This window comes from Gopherus evgoodei, chromosome 7 (genome assembly GCF_007399415.2).
Source record: "Gopherus evgoodei ecotype Sinaloan lineage chromosome 7, rGopEvg1_v1.p, whole genome shotgun sequence".
NCBI classification, from domain to species: domain Eukaryota; kingdom Metazoa; phylum Chordata; order Testudines; family Testudinidae; genus Gopherus; species Gopherus evgoodei.
Window position 1 is genome coordinate 102,903,553 of NC_044328.1, and position 27,853 is coordinate 102,931,405.

The window sequence follows — 27,853 nt, forward strand, 5'->3', positions numbered from 1 at the left end:
TCAGCTACGCTATTTTTGTAGCTGAAGTTGTGTAACTTAGACCGACTTAGCTCGCCCCCGCCCCCAGTGTAGACCTGGCCTCAGCTGCATCATCCTGCCCCAGGCCCTTCAGGAGTCCCTGTGCAGGTTCGCCCTTCCCAAGATTCTCAGGGGTAATAAGCCTCTACATTGAATGGTTCCTGGATGTCCCAATGACTGTCCCATTAGAAGCTAATTCTTTCTCAGTAGTATTGACTTAGCTTGTGAATAGTAAAAAAGTGAAGAGACGGCATAACTGACTGAGAACGTAAATTTAAAGTGGCAAGAGTTAATAAAAACTGGGAATATTTCAAGGATAGCCTACTGGAGTCCCAAAAAATACAATTCCACAATGAAAAAAGTTATGCTGGAAGAAAAAAGGTTAAAAAGAGAAGTGGAAGCAGTAATAAAACTAATATCAAGGATGGAGAAGAAGGGAAGTAAATGGCAATGAATATAAATTACAAATTAAAAGATGTAGGTGACTGGTAAGGCAAGTTAAACGAATCAATGAAATATCAGTGACCAGTAGATTAAAGACAACAAGAACGCATTTTTTAAACATTAAGAACAAAAATAAAACTAACCAAGGTCAGGTAAAAGTCCATTGATAGTTGCAGATGGTAAAATTTTAAAAAGTGATGGAGAAAAAGCAGAAATGTTGAATAGATATTGCTGTTCTGGATTTGGATTTATCCATCACATATAATAATAATAATTAATAATTCTAGTTCTTATATAGTGCATTTCATCAGTAAACCTCTTCATATAATGTTATGGGTGGAATAGAAAGTTTACCATCTGTAAGAAAGTAAGATGGGAGGCAACATCTGCTAAAATTAAACATTTACAAATCCACATGTCCAGATAAAGTACACCCAAGAGTCTTAAAGAAACTAGCTGAGGCACTCTCTGAACCACTGATATTAATTTTTCACAAATCTTGTAAAACAGGAAAATTCCAAATGATTGGAGGACTGCCAACCTAGATGCAATATTTGAAAAGCACAAAAGGGATGACCTGGGGAACAATACACCAATTTGCCTTATGCTGTTTCTGGGTAAAATAAGGGCACTGTTAATTTGGGACTCTATCAATAAAGAACTAGAGGCTAAAAAGACAATTAACGCCAGTCATCATGATTTCGTGGGAGGTAGGTCTTATTAAACAAACCTATTATCTTTTTTTAACAGGATTACAGGTCTGGTTGATAAAGGCAGCCATGCTGATATAGGATACTTTGCTTTCTCCAAGGCATTTCATTTAGTGCCACATGACATTTTGATGATAAAACTGGATATCAGAGCACAGATTAGATTGATTAGTAACTTACTGACAGATCTCAAAAGGCAGTTGTTAATGGGGAGACATCACTAACCAGGTGGTTCCAGTGGGATCCACCAGGGATTGGTCCAGTAATATTAAATATTTTTATCAACAATCCAGATGACGATATAAAAATCTTTGCTGATAAAGTTTGCAGGGAACACAAAGATTGGAAGGATGGGAAATAATGAGGAGGATAGGTTACTGTTACAGAGTGATCTGAATCACCTGGTTAAATGGTCACAATCCAACACAAAGTGTTTTAATACAGACAAATGTAAGGTAATACATTTGAGAACAAAGAATGCAGGCTATTTCTACAGGATGGGAAACTCTGACTTGGAAATCAGTGACCCAGAGAAGGATTTAGGGGTCAACCTAGATAATCCCCTTAACATGAGCTCTTAGCATAGTGCTGGGCAAAAAGGGCAAATGCAGTTCTTGTATTTATAAAAAGGGGAATGTCAAACAGAAGTAGGGAAATGATCTGGCCTCTGTACACAGCATTGGTAAGACCACTACTAGAATTCTGTGTCCAATTTTGGTTTCCACGCTTCAAAGGTGTGGAAATACTAGAGAGTTCAAAGGATGGACACAAACTTGATGGAAGGACTGGGAAAAAAGCCTAACAATGTGAGACTTAAGGAGTCAACTTATTTAGCTTATTGAAAAGAAGGTTAAGAGGTGACTTGATAACCGTGTATAGGTACTTACACGTGGCAAAGACATCTTATAGTGGGGGCGTTTCAACCTTGCTGACAAAGGAATAACAAGAGCCAGTGACTGGAAACTGAAGTTAGACAAATTCAGCTTCAGTATCTTAGCAAGGATTGCAGTTAAACATTGGAACAGTTTACTAGGAGAGGTGATAGACTCACCATTGCCCAGAGTTTTTAAAAATGAGATTAGATATACTAAAAGAAATGCTTGAACCAAGCTTCCAAGAGAAATTCTACAGCCGTTGTGTGCAGGGGTTGGGCTAGAAAATGATTGTGGTGGATCCTTGTGACCTTGGAATCTGTAACAGGGTGACTTGCCCCTTAAGGGTTGGAGGAGCTGGGGCTAGCTAACCCTGATTACTAAAGAGGCACACCTAAGTTGATCAGATAATTCTGTATAAAGGGCAGCAGTGGCTGCAGAGAATGGGGGAAGCTCAGGAAACTGCAGAAGTAAGAAAGGCTCCTGCTGGGATGATATAGATACTGGTGGATTTGGAAGACCTGGGAGGAGGGTGAATCGGAGGCTACTGGGAGTGAGCAAGCTCCAGCAGAAAGACCTGGGCTGTGGGGTTTCTCTACTGAGACTACAGGTAGGAAAAGCCTGGGAGTGATCCAACAAGAGAGTAAAACTGATGAAGTATTTGGGGTCTTTGAATTTTATTTTGGAGCTTTGTTTATGTGAATAAACTCAGTCACCCGAAGAAGGGGTGGTGAATGCACAAGAGAAGCTTCTGAGGAATTTAAGAAACTCCTTGAGGGAGAAATTGTTAGCAGGGCATTGCAGAACCACCCCTGGCTGTGGGGGAGTTCATGAATTGTAGTTGACCTCACTACATGTTCATTCACTTCTGTCACAGGGTGCACCTTTCACTGCTGAGCTGATGCCTCTTCCCGGTCACTCTGGGGATTAGCTGGAGGCTGATGCCCCTATCTGTGGTTTATACACCATTGCTTTGGCTGGTCTGTGGCCTCTCTTTCAGCCTCATGAACCACCATGTCCTCTTCATGACTTAGTCTTCTGGCTAGGTCGCTCTGTATTTCCCTTTTGGGTGCAGGTGGGGAGTATCACTGTTCAAAAGTCCAGCCACTTCATCAATGTGGGGGGAACCCAGGCCCACCTACTACTCATGATCCCAATCCAGGGATCCTATAGATAGCAGCCTCTTGCTGTGACTCTGACTTCTCTCAATGCTGCTGCATCTCCCTAGGCCACTTCACCACAGCCCCAGCACCTTCTTTGCCCCTACCTCAGGGCATTCAAGTACCCAGTCCCAGTGGCCAGCCAGGAGCTCCCTCTTGTCTTCCCCAGATCCCGTCCCTGCCAGCAGTTGCTCTGTCCAAGGTGCCACAGATCTCTCAGCTGACCAGAGACATAGTCCTCACTCCTTGAGCTCCCAGCAGTGACTGACTCTGTTCTGCACTGCAGCTCTTTTTATATGGGCCAGCTGGCCTCGAATTGGCTGCTTCCTAGACTTGTGATCTAGGGTTAAATAAGTACAGGGATATACATAATGTAAATCAAGAGCAACTGGCAAGTTACAGATAAGTGAAGACAATATCATTCAAATTTCCTTTGAAGTAAATGATTGCTTGAGTGAATTAGTATCCTTAACATTGCTTTGATGTTCACACACAAATTAACTGGCCTCTTGCTTTGACCTGAGCTGGCCTGTCAGTATCACATTCCTTCATGGACTATGGGGAGAGCAGGAAGTTCTGCATTGCCTTTAGTATGCTCATAACACTTGCAGCTCTGCATTAAGAAAATGACTATAATCAAATCTCATGATTCAGCCAGTAGTCTACTGGGGTCAGGAAGGAGTTTTTTCCCTGATGCATAATTAGCTAGATGTATTCTGGGTTCTTTTTTTCACTTTCCTCTGAAACATCAGAGATTGGCCACAGATGGAGATGGGACATTGGATGTGGTAGACAAGTGCTCTGAGATGATACAGAGAATCCTCTGTCTTAGACATCTGAGTGGAGTGCCTTGCTCACGTGATCAGATTGAAACTGAGTGCCAGATATGGGATCAGAAAGGAATTATTTCCCAGGTCAGGTTGGCAGGATCTATGGTTTTTTTCACTTTCTTCTGCATCATGGAGAATGGATCACTTGCTAGGATCACCTGGGCATAGCTCACCTAATCAATTCCTTGCCATTGCAAAGGTACTGGTGGTATCTCAGTCTTTCCAGTTCTCTGCATGTAACACACAACAGGTTTGTCTTCTGAGATTGGAAATGCTTTAGTCTAACTAAAACAAATGGGCTCAATATAGAGATAACTGGGTGAAATTTAATGGCCTGCGATATTCTGGATGGTATCAGATTAGATGATATATTTGTACCTTCTAGCCTTAAACTCTGAAAATATAAAACTATGAAAAATGTCATAGAGCATCATAAAATGAATTTAGCATTTTTGGTCCATGTAAATGCTTTTAAAAACTAGTGAATAAACACACACAATCTTAGAACTTGCATATCAACATTGCTTGTGAAAATATAAAATGGATGAACAGAAAAGTATTTATAGTCTTTCTATAGTTTATGGTTTAAATAATGTAATAATTCTGGTGTGAGAATAAATGTAGAAATAAGTACAACTGATTTTTATTTCTGTATGATTTATTTGTGAGTTTACAGTCAGATTATGAGTTATGTTCACGTGGGTAAGGGTTCGTAGAATCCACTCCTTGATTTAATATAATTATTGATTCAAGGTTTACAAGTCCTTGTTTTCTTTTAAAACCTGTGAACCCAGCAGAGAAGCATCAATTTATTTTGCCTGATTGAAGACCTACTAGAAAAGCATGCATTCAGAGGTTTTACTCAAACATTATTAGATGACATTATGGTAACAATGCGGGGGGTAAGGGTGGAGTAAACAAAATGAATACAGTGGGTGAAGTTCTCTGCTACACTCAGCTTGTGCTGGGTGCAGCAGAGTAGGGGGGGCTGTAAGAGAGCTTGCTGTGGCCCTGACATGTGTTTAGAGCAGCCTGAGGACAGCTCTAACTTGAGCCAACTGACATTAGTACACAGAGGACCGTATGCCAGCTGTGAATAGCTGGAGTGTAGCACGCTCAGACTACCTTTCTTCCTTGCCCCAACAAACCACCTGAACTAGGGGATGTGTGAAGGGAGGTATGGGAGCTGCTTAAGTTGACTCTATGTCTCCTAGGGAGTCCCTCCAACAAGGGAATCTCCAGGAGAGGGCTTGTAGGTTGTTTTTGCTTCCACTTATGCTAGCCTAGATTGTAAGGAGTTCTTCTATCTCCAATATATAGCACAGATTTTAGGTGAGCTGGAAACACTTCTAAAAACATAATCCCTGAGACTATCATGCTCACTTTAAGGGGTGGGGGAAGGGAGGAAGATTTGTAAATCTGTAAGAATTTGTGAGGTTCATAAAGGCTCAAACTCCACAAAATAGATCCTTGCTCAAATGTTGTTTCTCTTTACCTTGTATGCCCTCTGTACTCCCTCCCGCCGTCCCCCGGTGATGTCCTTTTCATTCTTCAGTAAGAATGTAAAATATAATCACACTGAAATGGTAACATATTTTTTCCTCCCTAATCTGTTAAAAAGAACTTATATTTTCATGACAATAAGAATGATCACCTTTGGTGTTTTTTTTTTGTTTGTTTTTAAAGAGCTTGACTTACATCAGATATCGCATGCATGGAATGTTTGCAATACTCTTTAGTAGATAGCAAATGATCCTGCTCCCATGAAAGCCAAGTGGACGTAAAGAATAATTAAAAGAAGTGAAGAAGGCAAAAATAGAATTATGTAAATTATTCATAATTTTATTTTGAATATCTCTAAAAGCACCTTTTCCATTTTATTCTGCTCCCATTGAAGTCCATGGGAGGCTTGTAGCTGACTGGTAGTAGGAGTAGGCCCCTACCATAATAAAATTTAGAGATGGAAGAAGTCTTTTAGATCACAGGGCACATCCCATCAGAAGACCAGGATTTCCTGACTGCCAGTAGCTGCTAGTTGCTAATCATAGCAACTGATGCATTATCTAAAGCAACTCCACAAAAAGAAGCTGTACAAATTGTATTAGACAACACTCTCCATCTCTTATGATTCCACGTTTCTACTTACTTCTTGGGCTATAATATGTATTTCATCTGTAACAAATGGCAACAATAATAATGTTTGCCTTCCTTTTGTTCTCTTATACTGTGTAAACGTTAGGCTCTGCCAAAACTTGTCAGTATTTTTACAGTGTATTTCTCAGGAGTATTGATAACATGTAAGACTATGTCTCCATGCCTTCCTCCACAGTTCCCTCTGTGCAAAGAACTGCTCCCCAACCCCATGCACCAGTCTTTTAGCTTCCTCCTACAGCCCTATTTCATCCTCATTGTTCACCCCCAGCATTACGGGATCAGGAATAACATTTACAAATAAAAACCAAAGGCGGATAATCATTTCTCTGTGATATGTGCATGGATCTCCATATTCCTGTGCTGGAGAGCAAGATGCCTCTGTGGCATGTTCCCCCACTGCCCTACATCCTGCAGAGGACTCTTAAAGGGACCAGAGGTCTACCATACAGAGGATTAAGGAGGAGGAAATCTGGAGGGGAAAGAGAGGTGGGAGAATGTGAATAAATTTCCATCCCCACCTCCCACCCCCAAAAAAACACCCTAAAATTAATGCAGCCTGATGTGATTCAATGTTTATACAGTACCCACAGGAGTCCCCTCAAGTAGGGTTCCAGAGGGCACATGGGGCATCTGCCGGCAGAGGAAGCGCTGGCACTATATCTCCTGGAGCCATACTGCCAGGCATGATAGAGGCCAGGGGGCCCTCTGCAGTGGTGAATTTTGAAAAGTGGAATGCCTTTCTCATTGTACAGAGGTGGAGAGGCAACCCCTGCTTTTCCAGACAGATCAGTTTGGGGACTGCCATCCAAGGAGAAGCTCCCACCCAACTCCAGGCAGTTTTCTATGAGTGAGGACAATCCCCCACTTCCCACCGCCTAAATTAAGCCACTCCTCTGGGTGTCCTCCCAATGTTGATCTTCTAGATTGGATATTACTTGGTCAGGGATTGTCTTTTTATTTGTTTGTGTATGAGTATATCAGTGCTGCCTAACAAATAAATAGCTAATAATAATATGTATCTTTGTGTGTGTTGTCTGTAATGTTTGAATAGATAGTGGAAGGATGTAATCATTCTTGAGCAGTTTAAATTTCAAATAGTTAATGTTATTTATGACTGTAGTGAACAATTGCCAATGAATTTCTAAATGAGTATAAAAAATGTTAATCATTCTCTTCATGTCTTGTTTTCTTGGCTCCAACCCTTGTGTAGCTGCAGACAAGTAAACAAAAATGTTATATTAACCGATGAAGTGATGATTTCAAAATGTGAAAAGAATAGATGTGTTAACTGATCCATTTTGATAGGCAACTCTTTTCACAATTTACCCCAACCCAAACATACTAAATATTTGTTTAATAAAGAAAATAGGAAGCCTCTAATAGAAAATATATAACCCAATTAGCAATGAAAATATTAAAATAAATTCAAGGTACATCTCTAACCATATTTAAAATGCAAGTTTTAATAATATGAATAAATGACACATTTTTCTAAAAAATACATTGGGGCAAATTCAGAATTGAAGTGTAAGTTGGTGTAACACAGAGCCCCTTAAACTAACTTAGGCTCCTTTATATTATGTTTAGGCCAACTTACATCCATTCTGCTGGTGGGCTGTGCTGATATGATATGTAACTTACTTGCTGTTGTAAGAAGGCATAAAATTAAAGTATGATATGGGCCATCTTAACATATGCCATCCTTCTCCTTAGACACAGCACCTCTGATTCCTTTACACATCAATAGAGTGGAAACAGTTAGGATTTATGGATTCTAATTGAGTTTAGGTGAATGTAAGGGAAACTAAGTTATACCTCTTTAATTAACACTCTAAGGACCCAGTCCTGCAAACACTTAGGCATGTGCTTAACTTTATGTCTGTGAGGATTCCCACTGGCATTAATGGGGCAACTCACATACATAAAGTTAAGGATGTGCACAAGAGTTTGCAGAATTGGGACATAAATTTGGACCTTTGACTCCAAAGCAATGTCAAAACAAGGAAATTCCCGTCTAATTATAGCCAGTGGTATTGACTGGTCTAAATATTATGTCAAATGCCATGAAAGGGCTGTTTAGATTCAAAGAGAGAGACCATCTTGAGGCAGTGTGTCTTCCTAATGCTGATCGGTATGATGTAATTATTCAATGATCCATATTAAGCTTTCATTAAAGAAAGAACCTTTTACATTCCTTCATCTTTTATTCTAATACTTGTTTCTTCTCCTCTTTTTCAGGAAAAAGTGGAATATGCCTTCCTGATTATTTTTACAATTGAAACATTTTTGAAGATTATAGCATATGGATTATTATTACACCCCAATGCATACGTTAGAAATGGATGGAATTTACTGGATTTTGTAATAGTAGTAGTAGGGTAAGTCATTCATACTTCACTTTAAACAAGGCTTTAAAAATATTGTTCTGAAAACATGGTATCGTCTTTATGACAAGGTAGCGGTATGCCTTATTCTGATGGGACTAAGGGATGAAGCCTACTAACTTTTGCTCATACATAATTTATTGATCAGCTCACATGCGTGAAGATGCAGGATAAAGCCCTAAAATGTTTCCAGTTCAGAATGAAGGAACTTGGGCCATATTGTACAATCAGCCTTAAAGCAGAAGACCACAATGCATTCAATGAGTTCGGTCTAAAAGTGGATGGCATAACAAGGTCCAGTATTAGAGCCCTATCCTGCAAATTCTTGTACATATGAGTTGTCCCATTGCACCCACTGGGACTGTTCATATGAGTAGAGGTTTGCGAGGTTGGGTCCATAATCCTTCAGGGCTCAGCTGTACCTTTTAAGCACAGCCCAGTGTTGAGGGTGCTTGTAGAGGTGCACTGCCCCACATGCATCACCGGAAAAGCTCTGCCTGCTTCAAAGAGACAGAGCACCTGCTACACTTCCCTGACATGAGAGGGAGACTGGACACTTCTATCCCCTTTCATGGGATGCAGCACATTGGCCCCTTCCCCACCACACAGCTGGACAGCATGATGCAGAGGATAGGATGGAACTATGACTCTGTTTACATTCAGCCCTTCCTGTCCCCTGTGGGGTGCCGTGAACCCCAAGGGGAGTAGTGAGGGAGCATTTCCTGCACACCCCATTGTGCAGGAACTGCCCTTCTGCCTAGCCCACAAGTGTGTGGAAATTCCTTACACCCTCCTCATTGTCATTGTGTAACTGTGTAAGGGCTATGCAGCATCTGTTCCTTGTTGTGTCAGCAGGTTTTATATTATCAGTTAGCATTGATTCTCTTTGTGTTACATGCTGCATTAGGAGATCCTATGTTGAGGCATCAAAGAGTTAATTTTATAGCCTATATTCTGTTTTCCCCAAAATATGCAAATATTTTCTGATCAGACTGAAATAAGGAATTTTTTCAATAGGGAAGATCCTGTTAAAAAAAAAAAGATCATAGTGAAATGCTCTGCCATTTAACATCACTTGAAATATTGCTGCTGACTTGCAAAGAAAGCCTTGGCATGCAATGTCTCATAATGCATTTTTAAAAATAGTTTAAATGATACTCAGAGTTTGCCTTTAACTGAAATGAGCCAGGAATTTCAGGGGGAGAGAGAGAGTTTCTAACTCACATCATTGAGGTAATGAAGGGAAATGATGTGTTTTAATGGGAAAGGCCAAGATTTTGAGGAAATAATTGTAATTACTAAATCTGCTGTTGTTTTGTGTACATGTAAATACCCAATATTCAAATATTTTTAAATAATGAAAATTATTGAAATTATTGTCATAGTACCAGTCTCCTGGCACATTCTGGGCCATGGTTAAAGTGAGAGTAAATTGAGCAACAGTAAAAGTTCCTTTAGCCATATAAATAAAAACAAAGAAAGAAGGGGGACTGCTGAACACTAAGGATGAGTAGAGATTAAAGTTAATGTAGGTGTGGGTAAACATCTTATCAAATACTTTGCCTCAGTTTTTAATAAGAGTAATGAGGAGCTTGCAGACAGTAGGAGGGTGGCTAATGGGAACAAGAATATGGAAATAGAAATTACCACATCTGAGCTGGAAGCCAACTCAAACAGCTTAATGAGACCAAATCCGGGGGCCCAGATAATCCTCATCTAAGAATATTAAAGGAACTTGCACATGAAATTGCAAGGCCAATAGCAAGGATTTTTAATGAATCTGTAAACTTGGGGGTTGTATCCTGTGACTGGAGAATTGCAAATTATAATACTTATATTCAGGGGCAGCTCTAGACATTTCGCCGCCCCAAGCATGGTGGCATGCCGCGGAGAGCCCTCTGCCGGTCACCGGGGGGGCGGCAGACAGTTCCGGTGGACCTCCCACAGATTTTTTTCTATAAGTTGGGGATGTATCAGTCAGAAGTGACAGAGGATGAGAGAGACTGCAGTACTGGTTGATCAGAGGATAACTGTGGTGCAGCCAATGTGGTGCAGGCATGAAAAAGGCTAATGCAATTGTGTGGTACATCAGGTGAAGTATTTCCAGTAAAGATAGGAAAGTGTTATTACCATTAAACAAGGCACTGGTGAGACCTCATCTGGAATGCTGTGTGTGAGATTCTGCTCTCCCATGTTTAAGAAAGATGAATTCAAACTGGAACAGATACAGGAAGGGCCACTAGGATGATCGGAGGAATGAAGAAGCTACCTTACTAAAGAGCCTTAAAGAGCTTAGCCTAACAAAACAGAGGCTGAGAGGAAATATGATTGCTGTCTATAAATACATCAGAGGGATAAACACCAGGGAGGGAGAGGAGTTATTTAAGTTAAGGGCTGATGTTGGCACAAGAACACATGGATAAGTTTAGGCTTGACATTAGATGAAGATTTCTAACCATCAGAGGAGTGAAGCTCTGGAACAGCTTTGCAAAGGGAATAGTGGGGAGCAAAAAACCTAACTTGTTATATGACTGAGCTTGATAAGATTATGGAGGGAATGGCATGATGAGATTGCCAACAATGGCATATGGTCCATCAAAGTCTGCTTTTACCAACTATCTCCAATTGCCGGAGATAGGATACTAGATGGGGATGGCTCTGAAGTTACTACAGAGAATTCTTTCCCAAGTCTCTGGCTGGTGGGTCTCACCCACATATTCAAAGTCTAACTGAATACCATATCTGGGGTTGGGAAGGAATTTTCTCCCAAGTCAGATTGGCAGAGACCCTATGGGGTTTTTTTTGTTTTGCCTTCCTTTGCAGTGTGGAGCACAGATCACTTGCTGGTTTGAACTAGAGTGAGTGGTGGATTCTCTATACCTTGAAGTCTTTAAATGAAGATTTGAGGATATCAGTAACTCAGCCAGAAGTTATGGGTGGGCAAGGTTCTGTGGCCTGCAATGTGCAGGAGGTCATGACTAAGGCTCCTAGGTTCTACAGTAATATAAATAATAGATAATCATCATGTAATCAGGATGTGCATCAGGTCAAGTGATCCTCAACAGTTTGGACCCAGGGCACATGGTGCTTGGTGAGGCCTTTCTGTGGTGGGGTGCTTCATGGGCAGGTGCTGCGGACTTCACACAAGGGAGCTCCTCTCTCAGACCAAGCAATCTTTGGAGTAGTGTACCCCTTTGTGTCCCTTATCTGGTGGCTATGTGATTACTGTAGCCCTGGGCAGTTGAGCAAATCCCTAAACTAGCACACCTCATCTAACCTTGTTACTGGGGGGCATGGGTGTGTCTTACAAGAAATTCTCGTACATCTCTGTGAGTGACGTGTGTGTAAGTGAATGTAAAGGAGGATAAATTAGTGTAAGGGGAGGTCTGTGTCATACCATCTGGTATGTCACCTCTATATTTGGCTTTCTGTCTCCAAAATATCATGTGATAACAAGAAAATTACCACTTACTTATAAAAGAGTAACTACAACTGGCTAAGTTTAATTACATCAAATGCTAACCCTGAATCCGCGGTATATAAGAAGAATTGGATTGTGTCCCATCAGATACTCAAAGCCTCATTCTATGACCCAAGTCCCTGCCCTTTCACCAGTTCAGAATAGGAAGGCTTGGTGTACCAGGTTCAAGCCACGTAGTCAAAGATCCAACCCAGCATACAGAGTAAAAGAAATGCTCAGAAAACAGGTCAGTGGCTCACAGGAAATGCAGCACTCTTATCCAAGCACTCTACTTTTAAAATAATCAGTTACAGAACATGATAAGCTAGTACAGGGCCAGTTATTTGGTTAACTTGCACCTTTAAAAGAGAAGCCTACTGAAAAATTGATTTTTGTATTTGACCCTTTGTAAAGATGGAATCATCTCTAGATATCATTCTTTTGAATGGATTTGTTATGGAATTTCATATTTACATTTTAATTGCTTCAAAGGAGCTGCCACTGGTGTCCAGCACTAGATACATTAAATTAAATGCTCTTGCTATGCATTGTCAGAAGAAAATGTAGTGGCTCCAAAGGCAAAATCATGACATCCATTCCAAAATGCACATCTATAAGACAAGAAATTATGGTGCATATACAAAAGGCAGTTTTCTAACATAAATAATTTGGACATTTAATTAAAAGAATATTAAACCGCCTTAGTACACAGTATTGGATAGTAAATGTTGTGTTTTAAAGAAGATCAAGGGCTTGATGGCTTTATAGCTTGATGGATTTGACAGGAGTGATATATGCTGGCAGAACTGAAAGCCATCCCTGCACATTTTTCTCTGTCCCGACTCAGTCAAAACTCTCATTGAAATCAATCAGTTTATGGATTGCTTAGGGAATAATCCACACACTTGTTTAGTGCCTGGCCCTGCATTCTCTTTTCAGGCCAAATTTCCATTGTTCTCAATGGGCGCTTTATCTGAGAAAAGAGTCCAGAATCGGGTCCCAAGGGACGAAGCTTGCACAGCATTTTACTATACCTGTGGACCTCTAATTTGAGGAATTACTTATGAACCGAGTGCCTGACAGCATTCCCCCCACTCAGGCCCTGATTTCGGCAACATGCTTAAGCATGTGCCTAACTTTAAGAACATAAATATCAATGCGATTACTCACATGCTTACAGTTAGGCCCATATTTAATTACCCTGCTGAATCAGGGCATAAACTGTTAAATGTCTGCATTCTGCCATATCTTAAAGTATGGGGGTCTCTAATTTGTGTAAATTCAGTGGATCAGATCATGACCCCAGGATCTAGGAGCTCCACAGATGATGGGACAGACTGGGGAAGTTTTCCTGACAAAACTCAAAACCAGAGAACATTTTCCTGCTCTCAGGTGTATTTTATAAACCTAAAATACAGGCCAAGTTTATTGAAATTTTTGCTGAGCTTGGCTGAGTTCTGATCAGGCATTGCATGATAGTTCTGTGTGGAAAACTGGATGATGCTCACTATGGCTTGCATGGCTCAGACCTGAAATCTAGCAAAACATGGAAGTTTTCACAACGCAAATTGAAATATAGCATGCAAAAATGAAACAAAATGTGAGACCACCGCTGACCTTAACCATCTGCTTCAGTTTTAATCTTTATGGTTACTGAACTTCCATTCTGACACTATTTTAGTAAATGGCTTCTGACAGTTAAACACTTTATGAAATGTCTGACTGTAAGGAGAATATTTTTGTGTTTTTTTTCTTTTGCTGACTGTTTAGAATGTTGAACTGTAGTGTCATAGGGAATTCATATAATCTACACCGTTTAAAACTGGGAGTTTCTTGTCATTATCTATTTAATGTTCTAACAGAAAGACTGATTTTGCAAACCTCACAATCTGAAATGTTTGAACAAAAAGCCGTGATAAAGTAGTTTCATCTGTGTAAAACTGGCAGAGACTATATACTAGCAGAATATCCACTAAATTAACACTGTGTGATCATCCCTCTCTTGGGGGATTAGGAGCTCTTGCACTTCATAACCCTCGTATCATGATTTAACATATAAGTATATGTCATTTCAACAGCTGAACAGATTTTCAGAACTATTCTCAGTTCAAGCAATTTCCTAACACTTTTGATTACTTGGTAAATGGACGGTGATAATGACCTTTCTTTTTTTTTAATTTGGTAGATTGTTTAGTGTAATTTTGGAACAATTAACCAAAGAAACAGAAGGAGGTAGCCACTCAGGTGGCAAGCCAGGTGGCTTTGATGTCAAAGCCCTAAGAGCCTTTCGTGTGTTGCGACCTCTCCGGCTTGTATCAGGAGTGCCCAGTAAGCTATTTTCTATTTAATTCTGTTGGAGTGAATAAAATAACCATTCCATTGTGTTATCTTTTCAGATTATTTAACCTTCTTGCTCTAGAGAGTAGAATAAAAGTGACAGGGTAACGTTGACTTTCGTTATCTGGTTATGTAGATAAAATGTGTTTCACGATGTACGATATCCTGTTTGAAATAGAATAAGGGATTGTGAACTCATTCAGTGTATGATCATCTTACACAGTTCACTAGCCAGACAGAAGAATACATTTAACTTTTAGAAGTTTTATATGAAGTAAATTAAACATCAAAAGCAAATGCATCAGAAAATAAAGTTGAGATTTTTGATACCCAGATCCCGGGAAACATACTGTGTAGCTGCTCCTAAAATTGTCCACATGCAGGTCTGCCAAAGCAAACAACGTTTTCTGCCCTGCCTGCACGCAGATAGCTCCTGTTGATCTTAATGGGATTTACTGATGCTTACACCACAGGGAATAAAAGAGCAATTTCCAAAAGTAGGAGACTTGAAAAATAGAGCAATTATTTATAAAAGATGCTTGAATTTTCTAATTATCATTTCTATTTCCCTTTCATGCATTACTAATTATTGGTGCTTTGAGTTGAAAGAGGCCTCTCTGTTTCTCAACCCAGCTTCCCACATTTGATCCAGCAGCAAATTAATAATGCTGTGTTTATTACATCATAATGTGTTGCCATGGAAATGATTGTGATGACACAGATTTAGGAAAATAACTTCAGTGGGGAATCAAGCAGAATGGAGGTAGAGGGGAAGGGTATGCTGTGATGTGTAAAGCCTTTGTTTAAATACAAGCGAGCCATATTCTGCTTCACTGATACTGGGCCAACCCCCAGTCACTTGAGGCTTGAAGTGCTATCAGTGCAGAATTTAACCAATAGACATTTAGGGAAAAACTATAAAAATGATGTGAAAGGTAAATGAATGTGTCCAAGTATGTTTATATTTTAAAGTTGTTTTTGGTGTATCAGTTTTAAAGATCTTTACCATACAGGTGCAGTGCTCTCTAACAACGCTGTAAACCTTCCAGACTAAAGGCCTAATCCTGCAATGAGCTCTGTTCAGATGGACCTTCCTGCACCTGCCTACCCTGAGCTCATTGCAAGATGACAGCCTGAGCACAGGATTTTTCAAGATTCTTCAGGCGATGTAAAATCCCAGCACCACGTGGAATTCATACTATCTGAGGAGTATGGATTCTTGTTGCTGCCTTTCAGGCATTGCTTTCTATTACATTAGCCTAGCTGAACACAGACGATGTTCACTTAGAATTTTGCAACAGAATACAAAGCTTTAAAAATTTTTAAAGCAGCCTGTGCTTGGACATTCACTTTTGAAACTGAGCAGCTTGAAAATTCTGGCTGTGAGCTGGTGCAGGAAGTTTTTGGTGTGTTTTGTTCAGTGGAAACCATAGATTCACCACACTTTTAAAATTGATGGCATTTCTATGTGTTTCTAATTGTGTCATTGCAAAAGATTTCATAGTCAGGAAAAGTTAATGCTGTAGAAAGTCTAACTCACTGTGTGTGTGCTTTCTTTTTTTTTAGGTTTACAAGTTGTCCTGAACTCCATTATAAAAGCCATGGTTCCCCTGCTCCATATTGCCCTTTTGGTATTGTTTGTAATCATAATCTATGCTATTATAGGATTGGAACTTTTTATTGGAAAAATGCACAAATCATGTTTTCTTGTTGATTCAGGTAAGTAATTAAGCCATTAATTTACATAAGGGACCAATCCTACTCCCTTTCAAGTCAATAGGACTTCAGTGGGAGCATGATAAGGCCCTAGATGTTAAAACTACTGTAAATCTTCGTTTCCATAAGGTTGCATGATTGTAGGAAAAGCATGTTAAATTATAAAATGCTAACTAAACAATAGAGCCCTGATACTTGCTATGAACTAATCTTGTTTTTAAAAGAAATGTAGCCAAAGGGTCAGCCCAGTAATGTAGTGACAGCCTACAGTGGGAACACAGTAATTGGATTTCGAATCCCAGACTAGTGAAGAGCTAGTCATATCACGGAGCAGACATTCCCTCCTGAGGCAGAAAGCTGGCTGTCTCTCTGCTTCAGCACTTTGGGCGGCATGATTATAGGAGCAAGCACTGAGATTAGTAATAGAGGAATCCAATCTTCCTACATTCAGATGTAGGTTTAAATGATACAGTGAAAATATTTGGTATGGGACATCTTCGGAGGAGTGAAAGATCATCACTAGAGAAATGAAGTTTTGTAAGCAGGGTACATTTCCACCAGTGAGGTCTGGAATGGAATAGACTAAATGCAGGATCTAGTCCGGGACTGCTTACCTGCTGAGAGGAAGGAAATTGTTAATATGGGATGGAAAAAGGAAGAAAGAATAACAAGAAGAAAGCATATGTTAGGTAAACTTCAGTGACTGAAAAATTCATTGTGTTACCTACAGCTGGCATCGTGCTTCATTTCATTTGCACTGTTGTAGCCATGCTGGCTCCAAGACATGAGAGAGATAAAGTGGGTGAGATTATACCTTTTAATGGGCCAACTTCTGCTGATGAAAGAGACAAGTTTTCTACCTGCACAGACCTCTTTTTCAGGTCTGGAAAAAGTTATCAGGGTGTCACAGCTAAATACAGGGTGGGACAGAGTGTTAACTCCTTGTGATTAACAATCTGTCCTACCTTCTGTTTTACTGTGACACTCCGATTACTTTTTCCAGATCAGAAGAAGAGCTCTGTATACTTGATCCTAAGAGATGAGTGCCCTGCATTACCCTTAGACTCCCAGCACCTTTCAGGATCAAGCCTTGAATGAATAATCTCTCCAAGTAATGCTGTCTGTAGTCCATCAGTGTTGGAGTTTCTCCTCACAAGCAAGATATTTCACAAATATGTTGAGAATGCAGAATTCTGAAATGTTTTTGGTCAATTTCAGATATATTAGTTGAAGATGATCCAGCACCTTGTGCATTCTCAGGGAATGGACGTCAGTGTGCCATAAATGGCACTGAATGTAGGGGCGGCTGGGTCGGACCAAATGGAGGCATAACCAACTTTGACAATTTTGCCTTTGCGATGTTAACTGTGTTCCAGTGCATAACCATGGAAGGATGGACTGATGTGTTGTACTGGGTAAGTAGCTTGGTGGGAAATAGAAATCTCTGAACTTTGCTTACTCTTAAAACAAGCTTTAGTATGCAGATGAGAAACTAGCTATGTTTAACAACACTGTGAACAAGGAATCTGGGCAAGATAGTTCTGCTGCAAAGGAGCACAGCTGCACTCTTCTTCCAGTCATAGCATCTCACTGGATTCCTCAGGCTAAAAAGCCCTTCCAGAAGCAGATTTCTGCACTGCTGGTTTTTTTAAGCTTATTCTATTTGGATAAATTTAATCTTATATTTCTGTCCCTTGGACTAGCATTCTTTTGGAAGCCTATAGTTTTTAAGTAGGTCTTTTCTGATTTTGTTTAAAAGCTCTCTCTTTTTGCATCTTCATAGTATTATAGAAAATTAGACCCAAGCAAGCTCTCAACTGTCTTCATTTGCCTTGGGGCCTACAAACCATTTTTTCAGACATACCAAGCCTTGACTATCATGCTTCAAGAAAGGTTCCATCCCAAGTATGTCTCCATAGAAACAACAAAAATATATATCAAAGGCCATCACTACTGCATAGGAACCAATCCTGAAAACACTTTTGTATTACTAAGCACAGTACTTATTTTTTGGCATTACAAGTAGCACTTAGAGACCACAGCTAAGGTTAGGGTCCCATTGTATCCAGCACTACACAGGGGCATAGTGAGAAGCAGACCCTACTGCAAAGTTCTTACGGTATAAATGGACAATCAGAAGGAGACAGGAGATATTTTCATTCCCATTTTACAGATGGGAAACTAAGGCACAGAGCGATTAAGGCACGGATTTTTAAAGGTATTTAGACATCTAAATATGCAAATATATACCTAATGGGATTTGCAGAAGAGCCTAACTCCCATTGCAGTCAAGGGGAATTAAGCAGTTATCTGCGTATTTAGGCCCCTCAGTACCTCTAAAAATCTGACCCTAAATGACTTGTGCAAGGTCATACAGGAAGTCTGTGCCAGAGTTCTAGTCTAATGTATTAACCACAAGACCAAACTTCCTGCTTAAAGTCAATGGGACTTTTCATAGTAATCACTCTGCTCAGTAGTAAGTGTTTACAAAATCAATGAAGTAAATGAAGATAAAACATTTAGATTTTAAAGGACTGATGAAGCAAAAAAAAGATTAAAAAAATTCTGAACAAAATGATGTTAAAATGGGGGGAAGTTGCTAAACAAATCTGAATTTTTTTTGTTACTGGAACTGCAACCTAGGAGTGAGTCTGTGGGTCTGTTGCTCAGAGTAGCCCACAGTTTAGATTGCTTTGTAGCTGAGTGTGGCCACGTGAGATTATTTGCTAATATCAAAATTCTTCTGTGAAATAAGGCAGTAAAGGGTATGGTATTATCCCAGTGTATGTAGCCTGGGGTCATTTGCTGCAAATCAAGATGAAGCATATTGTAGCTAAAAATGAAATACAGTACCACATCAGCACATGTAGCCCTGGCATTTAATCCAACGTGATACACGGGGGTGCCTAGCTAGACAGACATTTCTTAAGATGATATCACAATTACAAAATAATTAAATTGGCAAACCAACAATCTGTAAGATTACAAGATACAAACTTGGCAAAATATTGAACTTTGCTTACCAGAAAATACTGTTAGAGCTCTGAAAGAGAGCCCAGTTCTGCACTTACTAGCACACTTAAAATGCAGGCTTGGGTCCAGATCAGACACTTATGACATAAGTGTTACTCATATAAGGTATATTTTTCCTTTTCTGTAATTTGGTGCTGGTTTCTTGGAACAATCAGAACATGCACTTGTTCTTGCTTTCTCTTTCTCACTGTCTCGCTTGCTTGCTTGCTCTCCTTATCTTTTTCTAATTGTCTCAGGAGACTTTATGAATGTTCAGTTTGTGCATGTGTTTATGTCATTTGTATTTATGATGGAAAAAAACCAAATCTTCCATGCCCCATAAAAGTGAAGTCAGAGCAGAGGAGGGGTGCAGTAGAGAACAAATGCTTTTTCAATTTTTGGAAGCCAGAGCATACCCACATTTTGGTAGTTATCGACCTATTATTTATTATTTCTTTCAATATATACAAAGATAACTTATCCGAAAAGCTCTAGGAGATATAATACATTTTAAAATATATATTTCATACATAATAAAATAAATAAATTAAGCTGACTTTTTTCCTTTAATAATTAATCACCTAATTGGTTCATCCGATGCATAAAAAAATTAAAACCCCCCTTATAGAAACAAGACCACCATCATAAAACTCCATCCTTCCTAAACATTAAAAAAACAGATGGGCCTTGCAGTATACCCTTGAATCATCAAACACAGGCTATTTAGGTATACAGTTTTTCCACATGGAGACTATTTGCGCTACATAGTTGTCAATTTTCATTTCATTGCAAAAGACACTGAGGTTATTGACCAGAAACACAAAGAATCATAAAATATACCTTGTAAAATATACCAAATATTTTGCTCTTAATTTGTTTTGAAGGCATCATTTAAATAAAATTGGTTCTTGGTCCTCTCTCTCTGAAGACACAATACACCTTTGACTGCCAAACTGCCATCTCTTTGCCAGGATGGAAGAATGTCCCTTTTCTCAATTTGGTTTTACCTATGATGAAGCTGTGGCAGGTTCATCTGCTATTAGCTAATAAGTGAAAAACTTTTAGTAATAATGATGAATAAAAGTGTAAAAGTCTTGTGCAGTCAAGAAAGCATAAATATTAGTTTTGAATAAGGTTCAGAGAACCCAGAGAAACCCCATTATCTCTGTATTTTAACTTGTGTTTATGTTATTGTGGGTTTTTTATAGTCTTAGGAAGCTATTGATGGGGACAATAGAACAGATCCTTTCTAAATGTGACCACTGAGGTACTAAAAATACTGCAGCAAGTAGAAACACAAATACAGTACAAATATTAGAATCTGCACACATTCCTAGTTTTCATTTGTTTACTGTGTGACCAGTAAAAGTACCTACATAGGGGTACCTTGTGGGCAAGTGTAAGATGGGTTGGAGGGCGTACGTGCAATGTTTTGCATCCTGATGTATATTGTTAAATGAGGTGTAGAAGAAGTTTTGGAACAAATTGATAAATCAAACAATAATAAGTCACCAGGACCCGACAGTATTCATCAAGAGTTCTGAAGGAACTCAAGTATGAAATTGCAGAACTACTGAATGTGGTTTTGACAGTCAGATAGCTAAACAGTCCCAGAAGTGATCCTGTCAATTACAGGCTAGTAAGCCTAACTTCTTCTTCGAGTGATTGTTCATATCCATTCCAGTTAGGTGTACGCGCCGCGCGTGCACATTCGTCGGAAAACTTTTACCCTAGCAACTCAGTGGGCCGGCAGGTCGCCCCCTAGAGTGGCGCCACCATGGCGCTCCATATATACTCCTGCCGGCCCACCCGCTCCTCAGTTCCTTCTTACCGCCCGTGTCGGTCGTTGGAACAGTGGAGCGCGGCTTAGCTGACCTCCACTTCCCTAGCTACTCGTTTTCTCGTATATAATTATGTAGTTATAACACTTTTATATATATATTTGTATGGTTATACGTGTTTTCTTTGCTAACATGGTTAGTTTAGTTAGCGGGGTTCAGGAAGTAGCCCCTTCCATGAGCCCAGTGCCGGAGCCATGCATGGCTCACCGGGTTTTCAAAGGGGCCCGGCTTGCCAGAAGCCGCGGCCGAAGAGAGATCTACATGACTCCTGTTTCAAGTGCCTCAGGGAATCGCACTTGACAGATAAGTGCCCCATTTGCAAGGCTTTTAAGCCAAGAACAAAAAGGTGCGGGACTTTCACTTACCCCTCCACCTTGGGCGCCGAGCGATGTTCAAGCGGCGGGCAGAAGCGCCTCCTCGGCACCGGACCCCGCCGGTACCACCAAGGCCTTTCGGCACCGACCGTCGCCGGCACCGATGTCGACTCGGCACCGCTCCCTTCTTCCGAGGTCGAGAGAGTCTACGATTCCTGCTGGTGCCTGGCGGCTCCCCGGCACGCGCCGTGGTTGAGCCCCCTGCTCCCGCTACTTCCGTGCCACCTGCATCGCAGCCAGAGAGCTCGCCTAAGTTGCGTTATCCGGCACCGTCACCTGCAGAGGCACCGATGACTTCGGCTCTGTCGATTCCAGTCCCCCAGGACCATGGATTCCGGTGCCTGGCAGCTCCCCGGCTCGCGCCGTGGTAGAGCTTACTGCTCCTGCTGCTTCTGTGCCAGCTGCACCACAGCTAGACAGCTCGTCTAAGATGACTCGCCCGGCACCGACGACGTCGGCACCGTCGATCCCGGTCCCACGAGGGCCGTAGAATCCGGTGCCTGATGGCTCCCCGGCACGCGCCGTGGTTGAGCGTATTGCTCCTGCTACTTCCGTGCCAGCGGCACCGCAGCCAGAGAGCTCGTCTAAGTCAGATCGCCCGGCGCCGACACCTGCTACGGCACCGATGACGTCATCACCGTCGATCCCGGTCCCACAAGGGCCGTAGAATCCGGTGCCTGACGGCTCCCCGGCACGCGCCGTGGTTGAGCGTATTGCTCCTGCTGCTTCCGTGCCAGCGGCACCGCAGCCAGAGAGCTCGTCTAAGTCGGATCGCCCGGCGCCGACACCTGCTACGGCACCGATGACGTCGTCACCGTCGATCCCGGTCCCACAAGGGCCGTAGAATCCGGTGCCCGCCGGCTCCCCGGCACGCGCCGTGGTTGAGCGTATTGCTCCTGCTGCTTCCGTGCCAGCGGCACCGCAGCCAGAGGGCTCGTCTAAGTCGGATTGCCCGGCACCGGCACCTGCTGCGGCACCGATGACGTCGGCTCCGTCGATCCCGGTCCCACAAGGGCCGTAGAATCCGGTGCCTGACGGCTCCCCGGCACGCGCCGTGGTTGAGCTACTGCTCCTGCTGCTTCCGTGCCAACGGCACCGCAGCCAGACAGCTCGTCTACGTCGGTTCGCCCGGCGCCGACACCTGCTGCGGCACCGATGGCGTCGGCACCGTCGAGCCCCGGTCCCGCAAGGGCCGTAGGATCCGGTGCCCGCCGGCTCCCCGGCACGCGCCGTGGTCGAGCTAAGGCTCCGGCTGCTTCCGTGCCAACGGCACCGCAGCCAGAGGGCTAGCCTAAGTCGGAGCGCCCGGCACCGACACCTGCTACGGCACCGATGACGTCGGCACCGTCGATCCCGGTCCCGCAAGGGCCGTAGAATCCGGTGCCTGATGGCTCCCCGGCACGCGCCGTGGTTGAGCTCCTGCTCCGGCTGCTTCCCTGCCAACGGCACCGCAGCCAGAGGGCTAGTCTAAGTCGGATTGCCCGGCACCGAAGCTTCTGAGGCACCGACAACATCGGCACCGTCGATTCCAGTCCCACAAGGGCTATCGAATCCGGTGCCCGACGGCTCCCCGGCACGCGCCGTGGTTGAGCGTATTACTCCCGCTGCTTCAGTGCTGACGGCACTGCAGCCAGACAGCTTATCTAACTCGGTTCGCCCGGCACCGGCACCTACCGAAGCTCTAATGACCTCGGTACCGTGCATCCCGGTCCCACGAGGGCCGTCGAATCTGGTGCCGGACAGCTCCCCAGTACGCACTGTGGTTGAGCCTGCTGTTTCCTTCACGCCGGAGATGTTACCAACGGCGAGGGCTCTCAGTGCCATGACAGAGTCAGTGCTGCCTGACCCGGGCACCGCCGGTACGGGTAATACAGTCTCTTCAGGGGACTGTCCCCTGTCAGTACAGCAGAGCGGCACCGTTCATGATCACGGTCCCGCAGACACTCCAAGTCCTGTCGGCACGCCGGACACCACTGGCAGTCCCGGTGCTGTTTTCCTCGGTACTGGTCACACTCGCTGCACCGGTCGGTATCCCGTTCGCCGACCCGCTATCGGCACCGTTCCGACATCTGGCACCGGGGCAGGTACCTTGACTCCTGTAGCCCTTCTCCGAGCCTCGAGATCTCGGTCGACCTCCCGACACCGTTCTGGTTGCGGGTCTGGATCTCGTTCCAGGTACCGATACGCCTCCCGATGCCGGTCCCCGGTGCCGAGTTGGGCAAGGTCCGAGTGAGTCAGAGACTCGGCCCGTGCCTTCTTTTAGTACCTCCATGGCCGTCCAGACACGCATCCGTGTCATCCCATATGCGCAGATTTTATGCTCAGGACCACGATCCTGATATGATGGCCAGCGGGCGCCAGCCCCGTAGCAGAAAGAGCCTTGGCAAATGCAAGGTGTACTCTGCAGGGGCCCTGCAGCTCTGGGTAGCAAAGCAACAAGCCTTGCTTAGCTGCGATAATTATAGCACCTGGGTGAAGGAGTTTCTCACTCAAAACTCCCACCTGGAGTTCGCTGCCGTCTTGGAGGACGGGGGAAAGAATTTACCCTTTGTTGGTAAAGGCATCTTCGCGGCAGAGACAGCCCCAGACTGCGAAGCCTGCTGGACAATAGGGTCCTAATGCGTCTCAGCATGTATACGCCAGCGACCAAACGCAGGCCTTTATGGCCCCAGCCGCCATACTCTGTGCCTAGCCAGAGGCAGAACTCTGGAAAACGGCAAGGCCAAGGTGGTCGCGGACAAACGTCAGGCCCCCTAAAAAGCCAAAGTCAAGGTCCCTCGCAATTACCACTGGGACCAAAGACGGACCTCCCAAGGTTCGCCGGAGGGCGGTGTACCAGTCGCAGGACGGGATCCCGTTCCCGCTTTCTCCTGGCATGGCCCCAGTTACTTTTAGATCGCTGGGTCCTGCGCACGATGGAGCATAGGTACCACCTTTAAATTGCTAGCCCTGTCCCCCTTCAGCGGACGAAAGGGGCAAGGGGTTTTACTCCCGTTATGCCCTAGTTCCCCACTCGAACACAGGTCTCAGACCTCCCTGATCCTGCATGGACTCAACCGGTTTGGGATAAGGTTGAGGTTCTGCATGGTATCCCTGGGAACCATTATTCCATCCTTGCCTCCTGGGGGCTACTATGCCGCCCTGGATATGAAGGACGCGTACTTTCGCTATGCCATCTTCCCTCCGCATGGGAGATGCCTCCGCTTTATAGCCAGCGGTGAATACTCCCGGTTTACGGCCATAGTCGCCGCCTACCGTCGCTGATGTCGGATATGCGTTTTTCCGTATCTGGACGATTCGCTTATCCGAGGAGACTCTGAGACACAATATGATTACTATAGAGCAATCCACTCTGGTTCCCACGCAGAGGTTGGGCTTCCTAGGGGCTATCCTGGTCTCCTACCTAGCCGGAGCCTACTTATCACAACTGCGGTTTTAGGCGATGGCAACAATCATCTGAGGTCTGAAGGCTTTCCCAACGACCTCAGCTCGTTCTTGTCTCAGTCTCCTGGGTCCATGGTTGCCCGCAAGTTTGTAACCAAACACGCCAAGCTCCGCCTCCGTCCTCTCCAAGTCCGGCCCACCTCGGCGTACCGCTTGGACAGGGAGCCAATGGTCATGGTAGTCACCATTCCCTCGAACGCCTTAGGCTCCCTAGAGTGGTGGCTAACTCCCTCCTTGGTGTGGACAGGGATGCGGTTTCATCCGCCCCAGCCCTCACTGCCCCTGACGGCGGACGCATCATCTCTCTGCTCGAGTGCTCATGGTCACCTCCGAGCTTAAGGCCTTCGGTCTTCTAGGGAGCTGGCATTCCTTATTAATGCCCCAAAAATGAGAGTAGTCCGCCTGGCATGCCAGGGGTTCCAGCGGCAGCTGCGAGGCCGTTGTATCTCGGTGTTTACAGCCAACACAATGGCCAGGTGCTTCATAAGTATTCAGGGGGGACTTAGTCCTCCCCCCTTTTTTGTCAGGAGGCCATCCATTTCCGGGTCTTTTGCATGACCCACTCGATGGAGCTGGCGACGTCCTTTCTCCCAGGCGTTCGGAACGTCTTAACTCTTTGACTCAGCAGGTCTTTCCTGTCTTACGAGTGATCACTCTGCCCCATGTGAGGCGTCCCGCTTTCCGGAAGTGGAGATGGTTCCTCACACAGACCTGTTCGCTCACCGCGAGCGCAGGACATGCCAGGTGTTCTGCTCCTTCCAAGGTCTCTCCTCGGAATCGATCTTGGACGCATTCCTGATGTCGTGGAAAGGCCAACTGCATTATGCCTTCCCACTGTTCCCACTGGTTCGTTGGGACCTGCTCAAACTCCGCAGGGGCAGAGCGCGCATCATCATGATCACTCCAGAGTGGTCCAGGCAGCACTGACATACCACATTGCTCGGCCTGTCAGCCCAGATCTCATCACTCAGGGCAATGACAGGCTTCGTCACTCGGACCTGCAGCCTCTTCGCCTCACGGTGGCTCCTGCGTACCTGAGTCGGGGTGACAGGCAGCCTTCCACCTGGTCAACGTACCGGGCCAGGTGGAAGCGTTTCCTTTACAGCTGCAGTACGCTCGATCTTGCTCCTGCTGAGGTCTCGATCCCCTCTATTGGCCTGCCTCTGGCCTTCAGCGGCAGGATCTGGCGGTATCATCGCTGAGGATACTCTCAGCAGCCATCCCTACCTTCCAGCAGGCTAAGATGGACGTTCAGTGTCCCACGCTCTATGGGTTCGAGGTCCCTCAAGGGCTTGGAGCGCTTGCACCCTCGGGTGCGCCGCCCGGCCCCGCCCTGGGACCTCAACCTAGTCTTGGCCAGACGGGTCTCTGAGATCAGAGCTCTTACGAAGGTTCCACAAAGACAAGGTGCAGTTATGACCGCACCCGGCTTTCCTCCCTAAGGTGTTTTGGCCTTTCATGTTACCCACAGCTCAACGCAATGGGCATAACCGTTGCACTCCTTGGACATCTGTGGAGTATTTCCTAAGGTGCCTAAGTATTTCCCAGCTCTGCCCCGGTAGCGGGCCAAAGGGAGGGCTTGCTTGTTTTCCTCTCAGAGGATCTCATCTTGGGTGATGGCGGACATCCCCACTTGTTATGATTTGGCTCATATTTCCCCAAGCCACATCACCGTGCATTCTACCAGGGCTCAGGCTTCATCTGCCGCCTTGCTGGCTCGTGTTTCTACCCACGAGATCTGTCGCGAAGCTCCATTGGTCCTCGGTCCTTACCTTTGCTTCGCAGTATGCCCTGGTTCGGCAGTCAAGAGAGGCTGTAGCCTCTGGCTCAGCAGTTTTATTCTGCCACATTTCACTCCGACCCCACCGCCTTTGTAAGGCTTGGGATTCACCTAACTGGAATGGATATGAGCAATCACTCGAAGAAGAAAAGACGGTTACTCACCTTTGTAACTGTTGTTCTTCGAGATGTGTTGCTCATATCCATTCCGCACCCGCCCTCCTTCCCCACTGTCGGAGTAGCCGGCAAGAAGGAACTGAGGAGCGGGTGGGCCGGCAGGAGTATATATGGAGCGCCATGGTGGCGCCACTCTAGGGGGCGACCTGCCGGCCCACTGAGTTGCTAGGGTAAAAGTTTTCCGACGAATGTGCACGCGCGGCGCGTACACCTAACTGGAATGGATATGAGCAACACATCTCGAAGAACAACAGTTACAAAGGTGAGTAACCGTCTTTTCAGTACCAGGCAAATGGGTTGAAACTTCAGTACAGAACAGAATATCAGATAGATAGATGAACACACTATGAGTGAAGATTCAACACAGCTTTTGTAAAGGGAAATCATGGCTCACAATGCACAGTATTAGAATTCTTTAAGGGTGTCAACAAGCATGCGGACAAGGGTGATCCAGTGGATGTAGTGTACTTGGACTTCCAGAAAACCTTTGATGACATCCCTCACCAATGGCTCTTAGCAAAGTAAGGAGTCATGGGATAAGGGGAAGGTCCTCTTGTATCTGATTAAAAGATAGGAGACAAGGATAAGAATATATGTTGAGTTTTCACAATGGAGAGAGGTAAATAGCAGATCTGTACTGGGACCAGTGCTGTTCAACGTATTCATAAATGATCTGGAAAAAGAGATAAACAGTGAGATGGCAAAATTTGCAGCTGATACAAAATTACTCAAGATAGTTAAGTCCAAACTGACTGCAAAGAGTTATAAAGGGGTTTCACAGAACTGGGCAACAAAATGGCAGATGAAATTTAATGTTGATAAATGCAAAGTAATGCACATTGGAAAACATAATCCCAACTATACATACAAAATGATGGAGTCTGAAGTAACTGTTATGATGCAAGGTGGAGACTTTGGAGTCATTGCAAATAGTTCTCTGAAAACATCTGTTCAATGTGCAGAAGCAGTCAAAAAACCTAACAGAGTGTTAGGAACCATTAGGAAAAAGAGAGATAACAAGACAAAATATCATAGTGCCACTATATAAATCCATAGTATGCCCACACCTTGAGTACTGCGTGCAGTTCTGGATGCCCCAGCTTTGAAAATATATATTATAATTGGGAAAAGTACAAAAAAT

At 43.9% G+C, this 27,853-nt stretch overlaps 1 protein-coding gene across 7 annotated transcripts in view; it reads left to right on the forward strand.

The window, feature by feature from the left end:
- The window catches only part of CACNA1D (calcium voltage-gated channel subunit alpha1 D), a 331,172-nt gene that overhangs the window by 110,737 nt on the left and 192,582 nt on the right, over positions 1-27,853 (forward strand). For all 7 annotated transcript variants that reach the window (XM_030570212.1, XM_030570214.1, XM_030570209.1 and 4 more), the window contains exons 4-7: positions 8,427-8,566; positions 14,218-14,360; positions 15,936-16,088; positions 17,304-17,500. In XM_030570212.1, coding sequence (XP_030426072.1) covers positions 8,427-8,566; positions 14,218-14,360; positions 15,936-16,088; positions 17,304-17,500 — 633 coding nt within the window. The remainder of the gene's footprint in view (positions 1-8,426; positions 8,567-14,217; positions 14,361-15,935; positions 16,089-17,303; positions 17,501-27,853) is intronic.